General features: G+C 53.0%; 2 protein-coding genes across 3 annotated transcripts in view; one reads left to right on the top strand and one right to left on the bottom strand.

Moving 5' to 3' along the window:
- Positions 1-5: 5 nt before the first annotated feature.
- On the bottom strand, positions 6-12,632 carry TKFC (triokinase and FMN cyclase). Of its 2 annotated transcripts, none has more exons than XM_028516927.2 (18): positions 12,588-12,632; positions 11,122-11,195; positions 8,309-8,498; positions 7,289-7,399; positions 7,013-7,194; positions 5,549-5,627; positions 5,180-5,269; positions 4,524-4,558; positions 4,360-4,444; positions 4,145-4,234; positions 3,482-3,598; positions 3,111-3,230; positions 2,814-2,951; positions 1,287-1,393; positions 1,080-1,183; positions 914-947; positions 738-827; positions 6-390 (listed from the first exon to the last, which is right to left on the bottom strand). In XM_028516927.2, the coding sequence occupies exons 2-18, from the start codon at positions 11,122-11,124 to the stop codon at positions 229-231; spliced, it is 1,737 nt and encodes a 578-aa protein (XP_028372728.1). In that variant the 5' UTR covers positions 11,125-11,195; positions 12,588-12,632; the 3' UTR covers positions 6-228. The 2 variants fall into 2 exon arrangements, with proteins under 2 accessions (XP_028372728.1, XP_028372727.1); XM_028516926.2 differs by having other exon boundaries at positions 12,317-12,593.
- Positions 12,557-25,227, top strand: part of DDB1 (damage specific DNA binding protein 1) — a 26,236-nt gene continuing 13,565 nt past the window's right edge. Inside the window, exons 1-11 of the mRNA XM_028516923.2 lie at positions 12,557-12,939; positions 14,112-14,260; positions 15,268-15,384; positions 15,745-15,966; positions 17,860-17,974; positions 18,886-18,983; positions 19,691-19,849; positions 20,463-20,546; positions 21,090-21,206; positions 21,808-21,910; positions 25,142-25,217. Coding sequence (XP_028372724.1) covers positions 12,879-12,939; positions 14,112-14,260; positions 15,268-15,384; positions 15,745-15,966; positions 17,860-17,974; positions 18,886-18,983; positions 19,691-19,849; positions 20,463-20,546; positions 21,090-21,206; positions 21,808-21,910; positions 25,142-25,217 — 1,301 coding nt within the window. The 5' untranslated portion in view covers positions 12,557-12,878. The remainder of the gene's footprint in view (positions 12,940-14,111; positions 14,261-15,267; positions 15,385-15,744; positions 15,967-17,859; positions 17,975-18,885; positions 18,984-19,690; positions 19,850-20,462; positions 20,547-21,089; positions 21,207-21,807; positions 21,911-25,141; positions 25,218-25,227) is intronic.

Raw genomic sequence — 25,227 nt, 5'->3', positions numbered from 1 at the left:
GGCAGAGTGGGTTGACCCCAAGACCCCACCCTTCCTGAGGAGGGAGGGGCAGTGCTGAACAGGCAGGCGACCCACTCGGCCTGCAGCTTCTACACTGGAGCCGTTCTGGAGGCTGGATTCAGAGGCTGGGCCTGAGAGGCCAGGGAGGTGACAGCTGGGAGGCGGAAGGACGTGGCAGTGGCTGCCTCTGCGCCACCGCCGTGACAGGCACGGAGGCCCAGGGAGCAGTCAGGCGCCCTGGCGCTGCAAGACCTCCAGGATGGCGCGGAGAATGGCTGCGGCTGCCACTGCCCCGGGGTCCGGCTGGTCCAGCCGTGCTGAGCTGATGTAACTGGCTCTTCCCGCTCCGGCCTCCATGTTCTTGGTGGCCTGGGCTGCAGCTTCCGCGCTCTGCGGGGGCCGGGGTCGGGAGGAGCAGGTGTAAGCACAAGCCACCAGGCCTCCCTCCTGCTATTGACCCTGGACCCTCTTGTCCTAGCTCTGCCAGGACCCTCTGCCCTGTCACCAGGGTAGAGAGGTGACCTCCCACCGGTCTCTGGCAGGGCCAGGGGCCCCAGTCACTCAGGGGCTGCTATGCCCCAGACACCATGCTGGGGAGCCAGTTGTCTCTTTAGCTTCACAGCACCCTCTGAGACAGGTACTCATCTCCATTTTTCGGGGTGGAAACTGAGGTACAGGGAGAATATTAACTTGCTCCAGGCCTGTTCCCCTGGGTGGCTGGGCCCAGCCTCACTCACCTTGACAGCTTTGGTTAGGGTTGAGAGCAGATCAGCCCTCGGGCTCTTCCAGGCTTGGAGCTCCTGTCCTGCTGCCCACAGAGAGTCCAGCTGGACAAGGGGAGGGGGAGGGGAGCTTAGCACAGGCCTTGCCATTGAGGGCGGGCAAAAGGGGTAAGGGCTGGGCCTGTACACACCATAGTCCTGTCCCCTGGGGCAGCCTTTCCGTACCTGCAGGGGAAGAGAACAAGTGAGGGTCACTGTAGGGAATCACTTTGGGGGCGGGGACAGGGCCTGGCTGGCAGCAGGTGACAACCACATCACCCGGCCACCCCTGGTCTAAGGCACAGGGCTCTGGCTCACTTCTGCATGGCCTCCAGGCCGGCATCCATGGCGGCAGACCAGGCCGGGAGGTCCGTCTTGGCCTTGAGGGGCTGGGCCGCGGCCGTCAGGAACAGGCCGTAGAGCTGGGGAGGACCGGGATTTGAGCACTGGGCTCTGGCTTGGGCCTCAGCCAGCCCGGGGCCCCTCCGTGTCAGCCCTCCGCCCCTGGGAACTGCCGGCACTCACTGCGCCAGATGAGCCTCCCATCTTCTCTAGAAGCAGGAGGGACAATTTGGAGAGAAGCTGGGCAGGGCTGGCAGGGGGTGGGCCCTCCTTCAGCCACCCCTGGATTGCTGCAGGCAGAGAGATGGCGAGGAACTCAGAGACCCGCCCTCCCAACCAACACCCAGGCCCCGCCCCCACGCAGCAGGAAAGCGCCCCAAGCCTGGAAGAGGCTGAGGGAACCCCCGTGGGGAGATCCCAAGGCTCCCTTTCCAAGTCCAGTGTGAACTCCAGAGAGGACTGGGAAGTTGTGGCTGACAGTGACCTCGGCAGTCCCCCAGCAGAGAGGCCTGCCTGACCCCCCTCACCTGTCACTCCCATCCCTTGCTTCCTTTTCCTCCCCAGCGCTTTGCACTATGATCCTTTATCTCTTACTGGTTGTTCGTTGTCTCCCCACCAGAACACAAGCCACGAGGGCAGCGATTTTCACCTGCTTTGCTCACTTGTATCCAGAGTTGAGAGCAGTGCCTGGCCTGTGATAGGCACTAAATACATTTTTAAAAACTATTTTATTTTGCCTTGGCTGGTATGGCTCAGTGGATTGAGCATCAGCCTGTGAACCAAAAGGTCACCGGTGTGATTCCCGGCCAGGGCACATGCCTGGGTCGCAGGCCAGGGTCCCGGGTGAGGGGGAGTGCGAGAAGGAACTGGTCCATGTTTCTCTCGCAAGTTGATGTTTCCCTCCCTCTCTCCCTCCCTTCCCTTGGCTCTAAAAATAATAAATAAAATCTTTAAAAGAGAAACATCAATCAGTTGCCTGTTGTATGCGCCCTCACTGAGGACTGAACCCACAACCCAGGCATGTGCCCTGACCGGGAATCGAACCTGCAACCTTTTGCTTTGTAGGACAATGTTCAACCAGTTGAGCCACAGTGGTCAGGGCTAAATACATCTTTCCTGACCAAATGATGCTGGACAATTAAGAACTGTTCACTAGTCTAGGTAAGCCAAGAAAAATAGGAGCTACAGAATGGGTTCCCTTTGAATCTAAAGTTATTATTTGCTGCAAAGGGTATATTTTGTTCTACAGTAATGACCCTCCCACATGCATAGTGTCAAAAGGGCCTTTTCGAATGACAGTGACCAGAGGGGAAAGAAGAGGGAATTTCACGGGAGAATGGGAAGGGTTTACAGGAACAAATTTAAAGGACACATGGACAAAAACTAGGAGGAGGGTGGTAATGGGAGGAAGGTGGGGAGGGCTGGGTGGGTGGGCTGGAATGGGAGTAAAAGGGAGAAAACTGTACTTGAACAATGATTAAAATAAAACTTAAAAAAAAAAGATAAATAAAAAAAAGGGCCTTTTCTCCATGACAATAGGTGGAGGGGGTGCTGGGTTTTGTGAATGACTGTGCCCGGCAAAATGAAACTTGGCAACCCACGCCAGCACTCCAAGTGTTTCTGCAATTATTCTGGTTCATGAAATGCCAAAACCTCAGAACTGGTGTGTCCCCAGCCCCTCCCTGACCCCGGAGGGGCCCTGGCACCAACCTCTGGCGGCGCGGCTGTGGGTGGTGCCACAGTCCCCGTCGCCGGCAGCACGGTCCAGGGCATTCAGATGTTCCTCCAGGCCCAGCAGGGTGCTGCAGACCCGCTCCAGCACAAGCACCATCTGCTTCGGGGCTGAGCCTGGAGGGGAGGACAGTGAGGAAGAGGTGTGCCTGGGCCTGGCCTCTACTGACCTTGAAGGTGCAGAAGTCACGGGTGTCAGGGCCCCTGCACACCCCTCACCCTTCGGGGCTCAGGCCAACGGCCCAGGCCACCTGCCCCAACAGCAGGACTCGGTACCTCCTGCCGCAGTGGAATCAGGGGCCTCCACGGGCTCGGTGGGGGCTGCCCTGGTCCGCTTCCGCCCCGTCACGGAGACCCTGGGCACTGCAGGCCAGGCTGATGCGGTGGTTTCAGCATCTAGTGATAGCAGGATGACTCTCTTCAACCTGGGTCAGCGGGCCAGGGGCAAGTGGGGCTGTCCCTGGTAAGGACCCTGATGCTAACACCCCCAGTCCCGTGAGAGCTGGAGAAGGCCAGAGCTGTCAGAAAGGGCCTGTCCACTCATGGGGGACTGTCACGGCTGGCCCTGACGGGGTCTCTCTAGGTCCCCCTGGCTCCTTCCAGCTATGAGGGGCCCTGTGTGGATGGCCCCAGGTTCTAGGTCTTACCTATCAGCTTCAGGAGGGACTCGTCCACCAGAAGAAGGGTGAGAGACAGGCCGGGCATCTCCAGGGCCGACATGAAGGTGCCCACCAGGGCGCGGGCAATCTTGACCCCACGGCCCTCTGCAATAGCGAAGGACAGACATCTGTGAGGGAAGGTGGGAAGGGCGGTACCTCACCTCCCACTTGCCCGCCCCTGCCCCCTCCAGCATCAGATAAACAGAGTGAGAGGAAAACAAGGACTTTGGAAGCTGGGGCCCTGAGGTCAGGAGGGACACGGTCAGATCCGCTCAGGGCATTCCTCCCTGAGGCCCTAAATCACCGCATTCCTTGGCAAAGTCCCCCTGTAGGGGCAGCTAGGTCGTCTAGGTCTCATTTGCCGAGCGCCTCCCAGTGCCAGGCACTGTGCTAAGTACATTATGCCTGCTTAGTCTCGTTTCATCCTCATGACAGCCCCCGAGGCAGGCACTGCCACTCTCACGCCCCTCTACAGACAAGGCCCGGGCTCGGTGCATGCGGCAGTTGGGAGGCAGAGTCGGGATCCCACTCGGGCTCGTCGGACGGCACAGCCCACGTTCGGGAGCTGCCTCGAGACCCCACCTCAGCTTCCGAGGGCCAGAGGGAAGCAGCTCCTGGGGTTGGGAGGTCCCCTGCCAGGGTGGGGCTCACCCAGAGAGCGGACCGCGGCGTCGGCAATGATGCCCAGTTCCAGGAATGACAGGCCACCCAAGTTGTTGACCATCAGCACCACTGAGGAGCCTGGGGACAGACGTGACACCTGGTGAGGCTCTCTGGGATCCCTTACCTGGGGTGGGGCTGGGGCTGGGGCTGGGGGTGGGGGGTGGGGGGAGAGCTGGGAGACAGGAGGCGTGGCAGCCCCTCACCAGCCTGCACGGGCACGTGGGACACGTTGGAGGGGTTGGTCATGTGGTCAAGCATGAGCTTCACGATCTCATCAGCGGTTGCCATCTGCCGAGGGGACCCAGGAGTGAGCTGTGCCCGCGGCCTTGCCATCGTCACACCAGCCTGGCACAAGGAGCCCACCTACCTTGACTCGGCGCACGCCAGCTTCCCCGTGGATCCCTGTGGACAGACGCAGTCACTGCTGACACGTGGGGGCCTGGGGATTTGCTCACCGCGTTTTCAGAAAGATTTGCTCAGTGCTAGGCCAGGTGCCACGTACACGGGGAGTGTGGCAGAAATGGGCAAAATGATGGAAAATACATCGTTTCTGCCCTTCAGGAGCTGTGGCTTGGTGGCAGAGGTGGCCAGGAGCTTAAATTTTAACGAGTTAAGTAGCTTTGACCAGGGGCAGTCACAGTGGAGAAGCCTGAGGCCTCTGCCCATCACTTCGGAAGCACAGGAGAAAGAGGGAAAGCGCTGTGGTTGGGGTGGCCTCCGAGTGGCCCTGGAAAGCCGGGCAGCATTTTGGCAGAGGACCCAGGAGGGGCGGGGGCAAAGGAAGGGAGGTGGGCGGTGTGCAGAGCCTCACATGGCTGAGGCCAAGGGTATGGATGGCAAAGCAGGTAGGAATCAGGCAGGCTGGGCCAGAATGGCTTCCAGTGCCCATTTAAAAACACCAAGACCACCTTAGGTGACAGCTCCAGGTAACCTGAGAGGACCAGGTAGATGGTCCCAGGGCCTAAGATGTGGGTAGAACCCAGGGAACAGGCCCGGCTGGAACAGGGGCGGCCACCAGCTTACCCAGGCCCAGCTCCACTTCATCAGCTGCAAGTTCAAAGGTGGGTCTGGAACCAGGGACACTGCAGGAGGACAAGCTCACTCCCAGGGTTCCTAGGAGAAACCAGGCACGCACGGGGTGACCCCTCAGCCGCTGGCGTCAGTCGGCGCAGCAGGCATGAGACGGCGCAGCGCCTTCATCTCCGATGGAGGAGCCCCCTGGCTCTGGGCCCCAAGGCTACCAGTCCCCAAAGGTCCCCCAGGGAGACCTTCCCTCCGGCCCTGGGATATAACGTGGCAAGCCTTCCTACACAGCTGCTGGGAACCTGCCCCTGGTCCCAAGGTCAGCCTCCTCTCCCCTCCCCACTTCCCAGTCCCTGGGCTGGAACTCACCCATGTTCTTGGCGACCATGCTCACCCGCTCCGTGATCTCCTGCAGCCCCACACCTGCCTCAGCCAGGGCACCTGCCACCTGTGCCCACACAGAAATAAGCCCCCAATGGGGAAAGAGTCACCGTCGCACTTGAAGGTTGAAGAGGCTGGGACTGAGTTTCTAGTTGGCAGGGGGGTGGGGGGGTGGCTCTCTGACTACTGCCACATCAACCTGGCCCGTCACGCTTAGGGCAGAACAGTGCGGCTCCATATTCACAAAGTACTTGCCAGGAACTGTTAAGAACCCCAGTGTGCTGGAGCCAGAAGGAACTCCACAGATGGAGGAATGGGCCTTGAGAGTGGAGATGACTTGTCTAATGTCACACAGCTAGCTGATGTGATGGCCAGTTTCCTTATTCCTAGAGTTATTTCGCCGGGGCATTTACACTGTGGCTCACTTTACCTGCCTACCCACTAATCTACTTACCCATATATCCATCCATCCATCTGCTCACCTACCTACCCATCCACTCACCCACCTACTTTTTGCTGAGCATCTAGTATGTGCTGAAATGAAAAAAAAAAAAAAAGTGACTAGGTCACAGTCCCTTCCCTGAAGGAACTCTCACTCTGGGGAGGGGCTGGGGAAGCAGACACACACAGATTGGACACTCCTTGCATGCAAGGTAGCAAATGCAACGGTAGGGCTCATGGCAGGGTGTGATGGGAGCACCAAGGAGGGGCTCCTAACCAGCTCGGTGCAGTGGGAGGGGAAAGCTCCCAGATGGGGAGACATCAGAGCGGAACCTTGATGGAACAGTAGCAGGTAGCCAGGAGAAAGGACTTCGGAGGCTGTTGTTACAGCATGAGGAAAGCCCCAGAGGTGAGCTGCAGCCTCGTGGTGCAAGGAGCATGAGAGCACGGTAGGGGTATGGGAGATGCACGTGGAGAGTTCAGGGAGAAGGTGCAAGAGTGTGGTGGGCACCAGAACAAGGAGCCTGGGCTGACTCTAGCAACCCCGGAGGGCTTTCAGCAGGCGAGCAGCCTGATCAGACACATGTTTTCCAAAGATACCTCCATGGAAGAGTGGGAACAGAACAGAAGGGTAAGCAGGAGGAAGGCAGGGAAGCCCAGTGGAGAGGCAGCAGCAGCTACCTGGGCACCAGTGGATGAGCACCGAGCCAAGGCTGGGACAGGAAGGGCAGGGCCCTGAGGAGGACGCGTGCTGCAGAGGCGGTCAGGAATATGGTCACCGGGACAGGGCGAAGGTTGTGTGTGGGGAAGGGACAGGAAAGGCCTGGGAGAATGCTCACAGGCTGGGCTTAGCTAGGGGTGGGGGTGTGGGGCCTCCCTGGATCAGGGAGCACTGCGGAAGGGGTGGCTTCCTAAGGGGCGGGGTGGTAGGAGAGGTCCAGGTACCGGGTGCTGCCAGGAGACAGCAGGCTGGGAGGGGTGGCCAGCCCGCATCCTGGTGGGGCGCCTCACCTTGTGTATGAGCACGGTGCCACAGAGGCCCCGCCTGCCGGCCTTCTTCAGGGTGGTGAAGGCGCTGTCATCCCCGATGACCACCATCTCCACGGCGATGCCCTCAGCCCGGGCCTGCTCCCTGGCCAGGCCGAAGTTGAGCCGATCTCCAGTGTAGTTCTTCACGATGAGGAGGGTCCCCACTGCAGGAGCAGCCAGTGGGCCCCATCAGTGCCTGCCCCACCCTACCCCTAGCTGGTCCTCCCGGCAGCAGCCCCTCCTACATGCCAAGCTTACCTGTGCCCACCTGGGCCACGGCCCTGATGGCTGCCAGGATGCTGCCCACTGCCGGGGAGGTGAATACGGCTCCTGCGATGACCCCCGTCAGCATCCCCTTCCCTATGAAACCTGGAGATGGGTGGAGGGAGGATGCTGGGTGAGGACCTGGGCCTTCCCACACTCCCAGGCTTCGTGGGGTGGTGAGCCCCACTGTGCGCTTGATACCAGACAAGCACCTGCACTGCATTCCACGGACCTTTACTCAGGAGTTATGTCCTTGGGCAGGCCTTGTAACCCACCCAGCTCCATGGCTTGCTGTTCCTCTCCCTGCTCTCGTCTTCACGACCTCACTCACACACTCTGGAGTGATCTCTTTCACTTGTGTGTTTACCTGGTTACTACTGCCTGTCTCCCCAGAGGAGAACAGAAGGTCCGTGAGAATAGGCGCCTTGTCTGTCTGGCTCACGGCTGCATGCCTAGTGCCCAGAGCAGTCCAGGCGCACAGTGGGTGGTGCTCATTAATGTTTGCTGAAGGGATGGAAGGACTTGCCAAAGGGAGACAGGAATGGTACAGAGGGTACAGAGCCTGGTCCCAGTGCCCAGGAGCTCTGGGGGAGAGGTCACATGCCTGGCACTGAACAGGAAACAACCTAGGACTGTTCATGTTGCATGTGAACATGCAGGGTGGGAATTCAGAAAGGAGATGTCACTCTAGGCTGGAAGAGTCAGAAGGGCTTCATGGAGGAAGTGATGGGTCAGCTAGAAGGCCAGGAGGGTTCACAGAATCACCGACTCTCCAGGCTGGAAGAGCCTGAGAGATCATTTGGCCCAACCTCTCACTTTTATGAGCTACAGAGACTGAGGCCCAAGGAGAGGCCACAGCTGGCCCCAAATCACAGCCCAGAGTGGGAGAGCAGGAACCAGGACCCTGTTCCTGACTGGCTGGGCTCTGGACCTTCTAGCAGCTCCGATGGCCTCCCCAGAGCCCCCACCCACTCTGCTCAGCACCCACCCTTACCCCTGGCCTGGGGTACTCACCGGCATGGGCAGGCTCATGGCCAGAGCCCCCACCTGACAGCAGTGCCACTCGGCCCTTGAGGCTGTCCAGGTCAGAGCGGAGGGCCACGCGGTGGCCCTGCAGAAGCTGTAGGCCGGGGTTGCAGGCCACCAGGCCAGCAAGGGCATCGTCAGCACAGCCTGTCACCGAGTTCACCAGCTTCTTGGAGGTCTAGGGGAGCAGAGCGAGGGGGAGGTTTCAGGTGTGGCCTGGCCCCCACCCTGCCCAGTCACAGAGCTATGGCCAAGACTCCTCTTCCACGCCCACTCAGGAACTCCAGGGACACACAAAATTGGGTGTCATTTTATCAAGTGGTTATTTCCAGGAGTTCTCCTCTTCATTTGCATCTTTTTATCCTTTGCCTAATTTATGAAACGTTTTGGACCGTGACTTAAAAAGTATCCTGAAGAATGGTTTCAATGCAAAGAAAATGGGGGAGTGGAATACTGAGTACAAAACATTTAATACACCCGGGGCCCAACAGCCCTTTTCTGCCAAAGGAGGAGCAGCTCCAGGCTGAGGCTCCTGTGCCAGGGGGAGGGGCCAGACAGGCCACACCCACTTGTTGTTCCACGTGGACCTTTGATGAGCGAACAATGCTGCCTGAGCCTGTTGCAGTGCCAGGCCCAGGGCTCAGCGCTGTGTGTAAGGACACAGCAGAACGCCGGTCCCGCCCTGGTGGAGAACACAAAGAGGTCGTTTCCGCACACTGTGGGAAGTGCTGCACCAGAGAAATGTGCACGTGCCACAGGGCACAGAAGGGGGACCTCAGCCTCCTTGGTGGATCCTGGAAATCGTTGTGAAGGGTGAGCAGGAGTTAGGTAGGTAAAAGGGAGTGAGGAGCACCTAGGGAAGACGGATACTGCAGGTAGGGGGAGAGTATACGCCAGGGTCTGGAGGCGTGAAACAGTATGGCGGCCAGGCCAGGAAGCAAGACAGAATGACCTGAGCTACCAGAGAGCCTCGGGGAGAGGTAGATAAGGCCTCACAAGCAGATGAAGGCCTCCGGCCACCCAGAGCCTCAGGTGGGAGGTCATGGGCAGGCTGGCCTGGGAGCTATAGCTGAGCTGATGTGGGTGTGTGGGAAGAAGTGGGTGGCACGGGGCTAGAGCAGTTAAGGCCTGGGGTCTGCAGGCACCTGCACCTGGGCTCAATTCCCATCTGCCTCCATCAGCTGTGAGAACTCAGTGAAGACACCTCACCGTTCTGAGCTTCAAGTCTTCCTCTGCAAAATGGGGATTTAACAGAGTATATGCCTGTCATACAGTAAAAACTGAATAAAAGGGAGCTACTTCCTTTTTCAAAAAGCTGGAGATCGTCAAAGGAGGTTTGCAGACCCAATGCAGCTCTTGCTTTCGTCTTAGAGAGTGAGACGGGGGCCCAAAGGGACTCAGAAGGCCAGGCCCCCAGTGCCACCTGCTGGCCCTGGGGGCAGCCTGCAGATGAGCCAGGTCCTGGCAAGGTACACTCTCAGAGGCTTCTTCCTCAAGCCTGCGGGCAGCAGATTGTTTTGTGTAAACTTCGATCTTTCCTGGGTCTGGCAGGGGCCAGGGCCAAGCCACCTGCTTCAGACAAGGAGACCAGCCCAGGTCAACAGGGAGCGAGCAGAATAATAAGTCTGTTCAGCCCCACTCCCAAGCAGCGATTGAGAGCCAGACTGCCTCTGAGTGCTTTTGCACGTGTCTCCTTTAATCTTCCCACCACCCCCGTGCAGGAAAGATTAGCCTGATGAGGAAACCGACACACAGTGAAATGGCTTTGCCCAAGGTCACACAGCCAGCGAGCGTCCAGGTTTGCCTGGCTCCAAAGCTGGTTCCATTTTGGCCTTATCCCGCAGCTTTCCCCAGGGGCAGAAGGGAGACTGGGAGTGGCAGAGGTCTTGCCCTAGGAAGGATATGGGCCTGTAGCTCTCAGAGCCTGCCAGGGGCTGGATATGCAGTGAAGTTGTGACGGGTCTCAACTCCAAGCCCAGCCTTCAGCATCAACAATCTCCAAAACGGTGACCTCTTACCATCACGGACAGCCTGTCCTGCCTGGAATCTGCAACCCTTCCTATACCAGAGTCAGAGGAGGGCTGGGGACCAGGGCCATCCCTGGTTCCCAGTGGTCTGAGGGAACAGGAGAGGAAAGGAAGTTGACTAGGCATTGTGCAAGGCCCTGGGGCTCTGGTCTGATAAACAACTCACAGCCACTTGGAGGCGGGCCTTAATCTGCCTCATACTGCAAGGAGAAAGAGGCTCAGAAAGGTCACGTCTCTGCAAGAGGCCCCACAGCTGGTCAGTGGCAGGCTGAAATTTGAAGCTAGGTCTGTCCAAGGCCTGCTTTCATTCAAGGTTCACATCAGCTCTAGAGTGGGCATGGAGCAATGCTCAGCAACACTGAGCTTCCAAAGTGTAGTTTCCACCTATGGGACCAGCCACACGTGCCCAGGCTCAGCAACAGGCACCAGGTCCTTCTTCACGGCTGCTTCTGTGATTGGTACTCTGTCCATTACACAGTAGGTAACTGTTAATGTTCTAATCTAAAGATATGACCCAGACCGGAGGCAGATGGACCTTGGAGGGACTCAGAAGCTGCAGCCCCAGGTGTGGCTGGGTCTGGCTGGGAAATGGAGGGAAGCAGGGACCAGGCCCTGAGAAGGACCCTCTCTTTTAACCTCTCTGAACCTTAGAAAGCACCTCTTGGTCAGAGCGTAAGAAACTCCAGCATGCCCAGGGCTGGCAACCTCTCCAACCCCCCCAACTGCTCCAAGCCAACAGTGCCCTGCCCCACCCCTGGCCCTCATGAGACTCACCATGGTGGGGCTAGAGGATGGGTGATCCTGTGGGTGCTCCCTGGGTCTGAGCACAGCGAGGGTGGCAGCAGCACCTGCAGGGGAGGGTAAGGATAGGTGCTGCCGAAGGCACGCGCAGCCTACTGGCACGATCACGCTTCCAGGGCGCCTAGTAATTAGGGAGCTGCCCCAGACTTTGATCTGAGTCTAAATTCCAGAACATGGGCTGTGGGTGGACAAGAGCATGGGGCTGACCAAGGTTCACGTCTGCGCTTGGCTGCAGAAGACAGATCTGTCCACATTGGGCACGGGGCTGCCTTTTTGCCCCAGAGAAACACCCACGTCTCCCAGGGGCAAAAAGACACAAAGAGCAACTTCATTTCTGCCGTGAGTATCATACGCACTGAGTACGTTTACAAAGCTCTTCACACACTTGAAGGCAACTGGGCCTGTGAGCACGTTACTTCTGGGAAACAGACACAGAGAGCTCTGGTGACTTGTTCAAAGTCATGCTAGTAAGAGCCAGGACTTAAACCCATGCCTATTCTTTCCACAAAGCCTGTGTTCTTTCCACAGATGATCCGATGCCTCCAAAGTCAGGCAGAGTCCCTGGTGTGGGAAACAACACAGGTAAACCCCAAAGACGTCTTAGCTCCCCTCAGTTCAGCCCGGTTCAGAGGTGTCTTGGGGGCCGTTCACGGTCGTGGGCTCACTGAGTCTGCAATGCAAAGAATCCAAACCTGGCTCTGTGCCTAGCCCTGCCTCTGACTGACTGGGGGATCTTAGGTACACCAACTCCCCCGAGCCTCAGTTTCCTCATCTGTAAAATGGGGGTTGTACCCTCTGTGGCAGTCCGCAGGTGCTCCAGACCATGTGGTTCTCCTCCTCCTCCTCCTGGCTGAGCCTGCGTGATATGGCGTTGCCAGAAGTTGCAGAGCTAACTGCTTTCCTGGGTCATTAAGGTTCTCACTGGGGAAATTCGGGTTTTGTCTTTGAGGTCACAATTTGTACCGCCATAGGGGCGCCAACAACGCTGGGCAAGTGGCCTGGTGGGTCCTTCAAAGTCTGAATAAAACAGTTCAAAGGGGAGAGGCGAACCTCCCGGTGTTCCCCCTACTCTCCAGGTAAGGCGGGGTGGGAGGCCATTCTAGGGTCGAGTGAGGGTGCCGGCGGCGTTTGGAGGAACTGGGAGGGCTAACGGGAGGGAGGAACGGACCTTGGTTCTAGTCTGGGAGGGGCACAGATTGTTTTTCACTTCCCTTCCTTCTCCCAGGCCTCTGCAGTTCTGGTTCCAAGAGAAAGAACACCCCCGAGGGCTCTGGAGCAACGGAATGGGATAAGACGGCCTGGGTTAGGGTGAGGGTCGCGCACAGGGGTTGAGGTCGGCGGATCAGCTATGACGGCTTCGGGGGCGTCGGCGCAACTCGCCCAAACACTCACTCCCCCCTCCCCAGCCCAGATGACGCCGCCACTCCACAGGGACTCACAACAAGCGCCCACATCCGGGTATCCGGGCTCAGGCGGTAAACGACGGGGCGGGGCCTCAGGGGGCGGGGCCTCCTTTGATTGGCCGCCTGGGGAGCCTTGAGTCCTCCAAGAGGCCAGGTGAGGCCGTCCCGTGATGCTCCGCGCCCCGGTCGCTCTGGCCTGCAACGTGTCTGTGGGGCGGAGGCAGCGGCCGCGGAGTTCGCCGCGCGGGCAGGACTCCCTGTGTCTTTGCTGGTGTCCATCTCTCTGTCGTTGCTCTCGAGTCTCTACAGGCCGCTCCAGATCTCGACATGTCGTACAACTACGTGGTAACGGCACAGAAGCCCACCGCCGTGAACGGCTGCGTGACCGGTAAGTCTGCCCGGGCCGGAGACCCCGGCAAGGGAGGGATCTGGGGAGACCCCGAGGCCTAGGGGGGGACCCCGAGGCCTAGGGAGGCCCGCGACCCTTGGGGCGGGCAGTCGGGCGGGCCCGGGCTCGGGCCCGGGAAATGGAAGGGTCCAGCGGCCAAGGATCCTCTCCTAGTCCACAGCTTCAAAGAAGCTGTTTCCACATGCGCCTTTTGGGGTTTAAAACCTCGTTCGAGGGTCCCCTTAAGTCCTGGGAGGTCACTTGGCCTCGAGGACAGGGACGGGCCCAGTGGGACAGAGAGCGAAGTGTGAGTTGGTTGTGTACTGTGTTGCTTGGGCCTCCTCGTTGGCCTCGTGTGGTCAGGGGAAGGGGCGGTGGTGATGGCGATTTTGGAGTCAGAATTTTCTTGTGGGAAAGCCTGGCGGGTGGAGGGATGTGAGGAATGCTCGCACTCGCCCGGAGCGGGACTGAAGTCCTCTTCGCCTGGGGCTGTTTACACCAAGGAGCTGCTGGAAAGGGAGATTAGGGTGGCCCTGCCTACTGCTGTTTTTGTCTTGTTGACTGTGGAAAGATTAAGGAGACAGATGTCCCGAATCCGGGAATAATCGTCTTGAACCAGGTTTTCAGCAAAATTAGGGTGATCTCAAGCTTGTGTGTTTCTGTAAATACTTATTATGATTACAGAACAGAACAGTTGTCAGTTTGAAGTGGTAAGAGAGTGTGGGCAAGGGTTTCTGTAGACTACTGGGGGGGGCAAGCAGTTTGAACAAAGCAATGTTTTGATATAAAGCTCTGAGAATTTTCTTCATTCAGCCTGGTCTTTGTGGTGTATATTTTGTGTAAAGGTAGATAATGACCGAACAGAGATAAACACTTTCTTAGCATCGCTTAGTTAGAGGGTAAGTGTGCCCCTGCAAAAGGAAAAGGAAAATTCGAGGGCTCAGAGCCATCTGAAGAAGGGTTTTCACAGTCATTGTCAGTTGAAGGACATGCTGCTCGTAAGCTGGTCCAGTTTTCTTGGCATGATTAGAGAAGTAGCTTCCATGAATGTCCGAAGTGAGACTCTTTGAGGTGCTGGATTTGGTGAGAAGGGAGGGAGCGGAATTAAGTGAGAATTCTGGATTTTTTAGAAACTTCTGTGGCTTCAAAAGTTAGAGTATCTGTTCTTTCAGGACACTTTACTTCAGCTGAAGACTTAAACCTTCTGATTGCCAAAAACACGAGATTAGAGATCTATGTGGTCACGGCCGAGGGGCTCCGGCCCGTTAAGGAGGTGGGCATGTACGGGAAGATCGCCGTCATGGAGCTCTTCAGGCCCAAGGTAAGCACGCACTCTGGGTTGGGCCCAGCAACAAAGATGGTTTTATGTTTTCGTGGGTTTTTTTTTTTTTTTAAATCATTGCTTGAGAAGGCTTAGGAGAGAAACTACCCATTTTGAATGGCAGGCTTTAACTTACATTCTTCTTGAACAAGCTTTCTATAAGTAGGAAAAATTGATCAAGTTGACTTCTTAAAAAAGGGGGAAATTAAAGCAGATTGAAATGTGGGTCATCATGGCGACTGGGAGCAATGGCTGTAGAGTAAGGCAGTCGTGGCTTCGTTCCTCCTTAATTCTAACTTGGGGTGGCACTTAACCTTTCAGAGCCTTTACTTCCCTATCTGCAAAATGGGGATAACAGTATCCATTTCCTGGGTTATTGTTGAAGATTAAATAATTTATTAGCACAGGGCCTAGGACATAGCAAGCACTCATTGTTATGTTAACAATCAGTATCATCACTACTATTATTCAGATGTATTCATTCAACTAGCCACCACTTGGCTTTATTATGTCTTAACCGAATTGGACAAAGCAGTGGGTTCAACATTTTGATTTTAACCCTTAGAACAAAATACATTGGGGGGGATCTATGTTAATGAGTAAGACTTTGTAGATCCATTTTAGCTTTATTGTTATTCACATTTTTTCCTCTTTCTCCAAATACTTGGACAAGATTAGAGGAGTCATTACATTCATCTCTCAGAATTTGAATGGAGTGGCTGAGATTAGCTTGATATGGCACTCGATGAAGATACTGTAATGGAGAGCAGAGAGATGTGCAGCTGAGGACTAGATGTTTACCAGTCTCGGTCCTGGCCTTTGGCACACACCCTCAGGATGTGTGTGTGCGCGCTTATGTCTGTTATGTACTCACTGGATTTTTCTCTTCAGGGAGGACAAACAAATTCTTACAGAAATGCGCGTGCTTCAAGAATGATGCTTAAAAGCTGGACGGGGACTCCTGTTGTAAAAGAACCTTTTTTTGATAGCATGATGTTGGTTTCCAGGGGGAGAGCAAGGACCTCCTGTTTATCCTGACAGCCAAGTACAATGCCTGCATCCTGGAGTATAAGCAGAGCGGTGAGAGCATTGACATCATAACTCGAGCCCATGGCAATGTGCAGGTGAGGGGGCCGCTTCGGGCTGAGGAGTGTTTTCCAAGGAGGGCCGTCATGATTTGACGAGGAAAATTGAAGTGCTGGGGGCAGCTTTCTCTATATGGTCAGAGAACCAAGGGGAAAGAAAACACTAAGGATTTGAGCTTTTGTGAGGAAAGGACTTCTGTAGTTTACTCAGAGTCCAAGGGACAGGGTAAACAGGTCACAGAGTTCAGTGTTTCACAGAAACACACGCACTGACATTTGGGCGTCCTGGTGTGTCACGCAGACACCATCGCTCCTGAAATCATTCTGGGAAAGTGGTGCCTAGTGTCCTCTGTGCTCTGGGTAGTGAGGTTCTTTCCTAACCCCAGTTTTGCTTCTCAGGACCGGATTGGCCGCCCCTCTGAGACTGGCATTATTGGCATCATTGATCCCGAGTGCCGGATGATTGGCCTGCGACTCTATGATGGCCTTTTCAAGGTCATTCCACTAGACCGGGACAATAAGGAGCTCAAGGCTTTTAACATCCGCCTGGAGGAGTTGCATGTCATCGATGTCAAGTTCCTATATGGTTGCCAAGCCCCTACCATCTGTTTTGTCTACCAGGTACTGGGCTGGGAGGACAGAGGGGGACGCTGTGTGGTTTGGCGTAGTAGGAGCTCATTTTTGCTACTAGTAGGGTAGGCGAAAGTGGTTCATGTGTTTGTCCTGAAATGTTTTGAACAACATAATTAATAGGGTCAGGTTTTGGCTGTGTCTTGAGTGCAATAGCACTTGTTGTGGAGGCTGGAAGCTCTTTGAGGCTTGTAGCAGGTTTTAATTGTGAGATTACACCCTGGTTATGGGCCTTGGAGATTTTGTAGGGTGACCCAGTTTATTTTTTCTTTGTTTCTTACTGGCATGCTAAGGGATCGGTAAAGCTTGGCTGTAGAGAAATGATCTAGAAGTTACTTTTACAAGCAGAGAGGAAAATGTCTTGATGCATTTATGTCTTCTAAGAAGAGGTTGGCATTTTATTCAGCATTCACTTTCTGGTGACTTGCTGGCTCTGGACTTCTATTTTAATCTGTGCCTCAACCTTCAGCAGAGCTGATCGTGGGCAGCTGTTCTCTGGGCCAGATCTGCTGGGGGTGGGGGGACAGGGTGGCGGAGCACCAGATTAACATGCCTGTGTCTTGGTGAAATTTCAGCCTTTTAACAAAGGGCCGTACAGCATGAGGTCATTCCACGAGCATGTTGCTGTGTCAATGACAGAAGGAAGCCGTCCAAGTCCGTGTAATCTGTGTGGGTATGAACACACTGAGAGCTGCATTAAGTATTGGAAGTACACTGATGTATAACTGTTTGTAGATTTCTCAGTGTCACTAGAGGTGTTATGGTTCTGAGGCTGGTTAGAAAAAGTTCAGTGGAGTAAGGTTGCAGCTATTTTGGGACATCTTTTTAAAAACCATTTTTACAGTCTTTTAATTATCAGAGTTGAAATAAAAACTTAGAATTTCTCTTTCTTCAGTTTTCTAAACATCAGGTCACTGAAACATTGATGCTGGTTATTGTGACTCTGCCTGTCTGCAGCCTCAGGTCTGCCAGTGTGAACAGTCTTTTCCTTTTTGTATGTCTCGGGAGGCCCACATCCAAACTTTTTGTGAAGTTGAGAGTTATCCCGCTATTGATGGGAAAATCGAGTTTTCATGAACTAAAAATTCCTTTGTCTGTTTTTGTGTCCAGAATTCCATTTCACTGATGTTTACCACGTGAAAGGTAGTTATGCTGATAGTTCAGGGGCTGTAGCAGTCACTAAGGTGTGGTCCCTGCACTGGAAAACATCGCCAAATTCCTTTCATAACTTCCCAGACCCTGGTCTGGCCTTTGAGAGGCCGTCCCCCGCCATCAGGATGCAGCCTGCTCCCGGCCTGCTCTGTTACCGCATAAGAAGGGCAGCTCCGGGACATGGCGGGCTGTGACTCACAAGGAGGAGGGGACGGGGTGGGGGGGGCTGACTGACCTCAGGGGAGCGCCGTGTTGTCTCCCTGCCACCTCATCAGAATGCCTTTAAGACTTTATCACATATCTTTAAGAATGCCTTTAAGACTTTATCACATACCTTTAAGAATGCCTTTAAGACTTTTAAGGATTTAGGTGCATGTAGCTTCTTAGTGCCCTTTTTCTCTTTAGTTATTTTGTAAGTTCCTTGTGGCTAAGGAGTATGGAATATGTACTTTCCATATACACACACACAGAAATTTACATGTTTACCTTGTATCATACAGTGGCTGGTTCAGTGGGACAGTTTCCTTCTTTTTAATTCTTAAACCTTTACTGGTTGGGTGATCTGTAGGGGACAGTAGGCCGCAGTGACGGTCTACCCAGGCAGTCACAGGCACGGTCACAGACAGGAAGGCTGGCACGACAGGACTGTCAGATGCTGGGCTGTGGTCACCTGTTGCTTCCAGGGCCCCTCTCCTTCCCTAAAGGCCAGTCCTTCCATCTTTTCCCACTTAGGACCCTCAGGGGCGGCACGTGAAGACCTATGAAGTGTCTCTCCGAGAGAAGGAATTCAATAAGGGCCCTTGGAAACAGGAAAACGTAGAAGCTGAAGCTTCCATGGTGATTGCAGGTTGGTTGGGGGTTTCAGGAAATTTGCCTCCGTCTCAGGTCTTGGCCAGTTCCCCGGTTTTCTTCCCTCCTCGCCTGCTCTGCCGCTTCCTTTCAGCGCTCAGGCGCCGTCGCACGCGTGCACACTGTCCAGCGCTCCCTGTGCCTCTTCTCCGAGCGTGTTCTCCTTTGCTGCTTCCACTTCTGGTTTGGGGACTGTCTTGTGTTTTACTTTTCCACCAAACATATAGTTTTTCTTTGCTTGGGGTTAACTGTACAACAAATTGATTTACAGAGTGGCATATGGGAATTAGTCTCGTTATTTTATTGTTGAGCACAACCTTTAAGAAACTGAAAGGAGCCAGTAGAGCTTAGCTCTTCCGAATCCTTATCTCATAGATGAGGAAACAGGGCCCGAGGGACTCGCCCGTGCCTGTGCCCACGTGGCAGAGCCGGGGCTGCGCTGCAGACCCGTTTGCCCCTTCGTAGCCCCGGCACTGTGCTGTGTGTCTCGGCTAGTACGGAGAGTGTAAAACCCTCAGGTGCAAATTGGCTCTTCTAGATGGCGGCCCTGATCATGGGGGAGATTAAGCTAAGGAATAAAGGGAAGAGTAAAGCTTTTCGTTTGGAAGGACCTGAAGTGCAGGAGAGGGAAGTGGGGAGGATGCATGTGGAAGAGCACCGAGCGGACTGTACCCTAGGAGCTCAGACACACCATGAGTGGCGATCAAAATATCACCAGGGTTAGGTAGTGCCGGCCTGCAGTCTCTCAGTCAGAGATCTCAGAAGAAGGCTGTCATGTTTCATGGGCTGAGGTATACGAGTAATGACTATCTTCAAGTTTGCCTCATGCACCTGGGGCAGTGCCCTTGCTGTCGCAGGGTCTGGCAGGTCCAAGGGCGGAGCCCTCCAACGCTGCCCTTTCTCCTGCAGTCCCAGAGCCTTTTGGAGGGGCCATCATCATTGGGCAGGAGTCAATCACCTATCACAATGGTGACAAGTACCTGGCGATTGCGCCTCCTATCATCAAGGTGAGCGGCCTTCCTGTCCGTTTTCTTCCTTCTGTCTTTCTCCCCTTTTCCCCCTGGTTTTTACCCTGCTCCTCTCTTCGTCCCCATTTGTGAGAAGGAGATGATGCGCAGGGTCGGCTGTGCTGCTCGCTAAGCACAGGAGACACTGCGTTGTCATGCGTTGTCGTTGGGAATGCAAGGAGAGGTGGGCTGGTTTTGCTTCAAAAGACCTCACTTGCCCCTCAGAGAGAGAAATGCTGAAATAGGTTTACCTTTCCATTACTGGGGTGACTTGAAGAAGGGAAACATTTTGTGAATTCTTTTGAATATTTTAGGTCTCACGTTGTGTAAGTACTATGGTGATAAATTACATAGACAAAATTAGTCATAAAATTTGCAAGCCTTAAAATTTCGAGTCCTAAAAATTAACCCTTTAGTGTAAATAACACAGTCTATGGTAGCATTTATGGTCCAGTGAATGATTAGAGCTGCTTTCTACTCTTTCTATTTCTGTATTCCAGGAGAATAATATGTGAATAAACATTTTAGGTATATTGAACTCACAAAATTATCTTAAAATAAAAATGCCCCCACTTTCAGTCACACACGCAGTGTTCGCTGAGTGGACTTCCTGCTCAGGCAGTGGCAGAGTTTGGTAAAGGGAGTGGTTTGCTCTCTGCTTGTGGAAGGCACTCAGCCTCCAGTGATGGTGTCCTCCCTCTTGGCAGCAAAGCACAATTGTGTGTCACAATCGTGTGGACCCCAACGGTTCCCGTTACTTGCTGGGAGACATGGAGGGACGGCTCTTCATGCTGCTTTTGGAGAAGGAGGAGCAGATGGACGGCACCGTCACCCTCAAGGACCTCCGGGTAGAGCTGCTCGGAGAGGTAGGGCTTGTTCCCACACTGCTGTGTTCTCCCAGGGGCCTGGCGACCCCGCGTGTGTGGTCCCGTGCTGCAGCTGGGAGGTCCATTTCCTGGCAGCAAATGGTCATTCATGACCTAGAAGTTTGTTTTGGAATGAGTTAGATGTTGAAGAATCTCAGAGGCAGTCTGGCACTACCTACCTGAAGCACTTTAAAAGAAAGAAACAAAAAGGAAGCAGAAAGAAATAAAAAGAATTAAAGGTTAATGTGATGCTGATACTCACTTCTGGGAGGAGATTCCAAAAAAAGTTCAAGGATTATGCACTGAATTTTAGAGGTTTCTAATTGTTTTGAGGAGACCGAAGTGGTTGGGATTGAAGTGACCCTTTGGAATAGGCACCTCAAGATAAATTATAGGGTTTTCTGGCTGTAAAGGTGTGAAAAAGGGGGCGTCACAAACGGAGATTTAGGAGCATTTTTCAGTGTGACCGGGGATTTGAAATGCACAGCCGTTTCAGCCATGACGGCTGCAGTGCGGCGTTCTCCCAGCACAGGGCTGAGAGGTGGGCGGGACGGTGTCTGGGTCCCGTGAAGGGTCCGTTCTGATGCCTCTCTTGCTGTTGGCTCTCTCCTAGACCTCCATTGCCGAGTGCCTGACGTACCTTGACAATGGTGTTGTCTTTGTCGGGTCTCGCCTTGGTGACTCGCAGCTGGTGAAGGTGAGGAGGCGATTTTTTCTCTGTAGCTTCTTCACTGGCTTCCCTGCTGCTTCCCCAGGTATCTTTTGTGTTGGGTGCCCTCAGCATTTCTTCAGTTCACGCATATGCCTGCTGTTCAGTTCTCTCTGTGGTTGGTTGAACATCCTGCCCTGACTAGCTCTTTGTTCTAAAGCTTCATTCATCAAATGTATCAGGCAGGGTGCTGGGGGCTGTGGACAATGATGAACAAGACCCAGCTCCTGACTTCAGTAGGTCATATTTAATGTATGGGATGCCCTCTAAAGGAAGAAGATTTTGGACCTGTGCAGAAACGTGCATGCAAATACTTTACATTAGAGTTTCCACGCTGCTTCCTTAGAAACCACTGCCTGGGGTTAGTGGTCCCCTGTGGCACAGCCACACTCCTCGGTCAGCGGTCCCCTCCTGGCAGCCTCCAGTGGAACACCAGAGGGCTCCAGTAGGACCGAGTTTCTTCCAGGCGAAGACTTTTGGGAAGGCTCTGTTAGCAGCGTTGCAGGACTAACAGGGTTTTCGTCTTTTCAGCTCAATGTTGACAGCAATGAACAAGGCTCCTATGTCGTGGCCATGGAAACCTTTACAAATTTGGGACCCATTGTGGACATGTGCGTGGTGGACCTGGAGAGGCAGGGGCAAGGGCAGGTAAGGGGGTCAGCCTGGAAACGGGCGGCTGCTGTTCCCGTCAGACTGTGTCCTCCTGGGTGTGCCTGTGCAGCATGGGGACGTGCCCTGAAGGTCGCTGTCAGAGCCTCGCTCTCTAATCCCACTGGTGGAAGGGTCACTGCCATTTGCTGAGTGCCTGTCCTGGTCGGCCAGGCACTTTATGTACATTACCTGTGATCACGTGGGCACCCTGATAGATGGGGGTTCTCGGCCACTTCAGAAGTGAGGAAACTTAGGGCTGAGGAAGATTAAGTAACTTGTCCAAAGTCACATAACTGCTAACTGGTAAATGTGTCTGACTCCAGGTCCTAGGGTGTCTCTAGTAAACCGGGTTCCGAGGGTGGAAGCACGGTTGCTAGGAGAAAAAGGGGGAGCTGTTTGCTTTTTGGACTAGGCCTTTCTGTCTGCTCAGTGTATTTGAGGGCCTTTGGAGACCCAGCGAGACTAAGTCTGTGTTCTCACACCCAGCTCCACAGGAAGGGGCCTCGGATTTAGGTGCAACTAGTGCACTTTCTGGGCATCAGTACGATGGCCTCAGGCTGTGGAGGGGGTTATTTAGAAACCTTTTCTCTCCTTGCAGCTGGTCACTTGCTCTGGGGCTTTCAAGGAAGGTTCCTTGCGGATCATCCGGAATGGAATTGGAATCCATGAGCATGCCAGCATTGACTTACCAGGCATCAAAGGTAGCCTTTCGGTGGACATAGGATGCAGATCTTACTTGAATGACTTTAGTGTTTGACCTTGTTACCTGTTCTGAGGGCTTGGGTGGTAGCTAGAGAAAAGCAGGTCAGGTGAAGAGTAAAGAAAGTCACAGTAACAACAAAGTTAAACATACTTTAACATTCTTTAGTATAAAAGTGTGTTTAAAAAAAGAATGCTGTTGACCAAAATTGAATAATGGAAAGAGGAATGAGGAGGAAAAGAATTAGAGGTTAAATTTGATGTTTGTGGGGAACTGATAGAAGCCCTAAAGCAGGGGTGTCAAACTCATTTTCACCGGGGGCCACATCAGCCTCAGGCTGGATATAATTTCAGGACTGTGTAAAATGCGTAGTGCTTGTGTTGGGACTATATATTACACAGTCCTAAAATTACATTTGTCCCTTTGAAGGCAACTGCAAGGATGATGTGGTCCCCAGTGAAAATGAGTTTGACACCCCTGCCCTATAGAAAATGGGGACAGAGGATATCATAGAACGGTATAAGTAACTTGTAGAACAAAAACACAAATTTTTTCAATTCCAGGAGAACTCACATAATCAAAAAGACCAAACAAAGACTGCATAATGCGAAGCTTACAGTAAACATAACCCAAAGTAACATGACAGAAACGATACCAAACACGGATGAGTACCTGCATCTCAGGTCAGGGCCTGACACCACATCGGTGAATGTAAATGGGCTAAATTCGCCTGTTACAGGAAAAAGGCGATCAGATTGAATCCTAAGGCAGAACCAGTTTAAAGTTGTATAGAGGAGGTACAACTAAAATAAAGTAATTTGGGACATAAAAAAGTGGAAACAGAAAAGAAATAGAGGTTTATGAATTAGCAAGGAAGAGGTCATATAACTACAAAACCCAAGAGAATCAACTGAAAAAACTATAGACAGAATTCATTAAGGTACAGGAATATGAAATTAATGTACTGAAATCAGTAACTTTTAGTTAAAAACACAGAGGATATAGTGGAGGGAAAGAGACAATTTGCAATAGCAGTGAAGAGGCAGAATACCAAGTAATAAATTTATCAAGAAATGTGCAGAATCTATACATGGAAAACTTTCAAACTAGTCTTGAAGGACTAAAAGGCTAGATTGATGAAATGAGAAAGGCACACCAAGTTCTTATAAATCGTTATGAAGCTGTTCTGTCTTTGACTGTTCGGACATAATGTTTCTCACTGAACGTACCAATAGGTCATTTTCCTTGACCTAGACAAGCCACAGTCCAAGTGAGGAAAAGAAACAAGCAAAGCCCGGAAACCTAAGGGCCGTGAGACAGACTGCCCTTACCAGATACTGAAACGTACCAGTGAACCTCAGTAACCGCAGGTGCGGTTTTGGTGCACAGATAGTCTCATGGCAGACTCAAAAGTCCAGAAATAACACAGTTATATGTGGGAACTTAGGGTATGATCGTGGTGGTCCCTCAGTGCAGTGAGGTGAAGGTGATTGATTTCAACGGTGTTGGGAGAACAGGTACTTGGGAGAGATAAGGCAGGACCCCTATTGCATAATGTGTACCTTGCTAGGATCTAAATGGATTAGAGACTTAATGTAAAGCATGAAGCAGCACAAAAGCTAAAAAAAAAAAAAAAAGTTGGTGAATTCCTTTCTGATTTTGGAGTGGGAAGGTTTTTTAAAGTATGACTCAAAAGTACAGAAGCCAAAAAGAAAGATTGATAACTTCAACATAGAAATAAAACACTTCTGCATGCCAAAAAACAAAACTCGATAAAGGTAGGAAAAATTTGGAAATGAGTTAAAAAGGTCATCTACTAGCCAAAGGCCTAATCTCCCTAACTTACAAAAAAGAATTTCTAGAAAGATCACCAAACTTTCTGTCCCCAGTTTGGCAAAGGACATGAATGGACAGGTACCAGGCTTCACTTTGTATCGGGAGGAATGCAGAACAAAACAAGGTAGCAACATCATTCTTTACCGGAGGACCAAACCCAGAGGCTTGGCAGCATGGTACGGTGGTCAGGCTGGTACAATGAGCAAGCGAGCGTGCTCATTGGCAGTACCCACCAACACCGTGGCTGCGTCTAGTGAATTACCCTCGAACCCCAGTTCTGGGCCTCTGCCCCCCAGACCTTCACAAGTAGAAAATGATGTGAGTGTAAGACTATTCCTCATGGTGTTGCATGGTACCTCGAAGTCCACTGCCAAAGTGTTCAGCAGTGGACGGACTTGTAAACTGGTGTAGCCCCACGATCAGACACCATGCAGAAGTCAGAAACAAGGGGACACCCTGTTCTGATACGGCTCAGTACACACCCAGTGAGAACTCGAGGTGCAGAGCAGTGTGCAGTAGGTTGGTTTATGTTTGTGTTTGCTTGTCATGCAGTGTTGACCTGTTTCCTTAAATTTAGAAAATATACTGAAGCCCTGGCTGGAGCGTCGTCCCATAAACTGCAAGGTCCTGGGTTCGATTCCCGGTCAGGGCAGTGCCTGTGTTGTCGGGTCAGTCCCTGACTGGGGCCTGCGGGAGGTGGCCCGTCAGTGTTTCTCTCTCTCTCGTTCTCCCTCCCTTCCCCTCTCTTCAAGGGGCATGTCTTTGGGTGAGAATTAAAAACATAATAATAATAAAATAAACAATTATTAACCAATGTTACCCCAATAAATTTAATTAAATGGAAAATACAGTGGAAGGACCAACTGCAATAGAAACTGTCCCTGATGACTTAGTTGAGGGATAGGTTGGAGGGAGAGGTATAGGAGTGAGACTTCTGTTACATGTTTTTTTTTTAAAGATTGTATTCATTTATTTTTAAGGGGAAGAGAGGGAGAGAAACATCAGTGTGTGGTTGCCTCTCGTGCGCCCCCTACCAGGAACCTGGCCTGCAACCCAGGCATGTGCCCTGGGAATGGAACCAGCGACCTTTGGGTTCACAGGCTCATGCTCAGTCCACTGAGCCACACCAGCCAGGGCTCTGTTATGTTTTAAAAGTAAATTTGACTTCGAGTCATGCAATGTATTACCTGACATCAAATGAAAAACTTTCAAATACCAGGCTCAAAACAGTTTTTAGAATGTCCGACTTCTTCAGAGCCCTAATGCCGGGGGGAACATAGTGTGCTTTCAACTCAGGGCTGACTCCAAATTTCCCGCTCTTCCCGTGGGGTCGGCTGGCCCTTCCTTGGATGGGTTGGTCTGTGCTGTGCATCTTAATCCTCGACCTTTGTTCCAGGCCTGTGGCCGCTGCGGTCTGATCCTAGCCGGGAGACTGATGACACTTTGGTGCTCTCTTTCGTGGGCCAGACGAGGTAAGATGAG

Source organism: Phyllostomus discolor, chromosome 6 (genome assembly GCF_004126475.2).
Source record: "Phyllostomus discolor isolate MPI-MPIP mPhyDis1 chromosome 6, mPhyDis1.pri.v3, whole genome shotgun sequence".
Lineage (NCBI taxonomy): Eukaryota > Metazoa > Chordata > Mammalia > Chiroptera > Phyllostomidae > Phyllostomus > Phyllostomus discolor.
The sequence above is the reverse complement of the archived record's forward strand: the minus strand, read 5'-3'. Positions and strand labels throughout refer to the sequence as shown.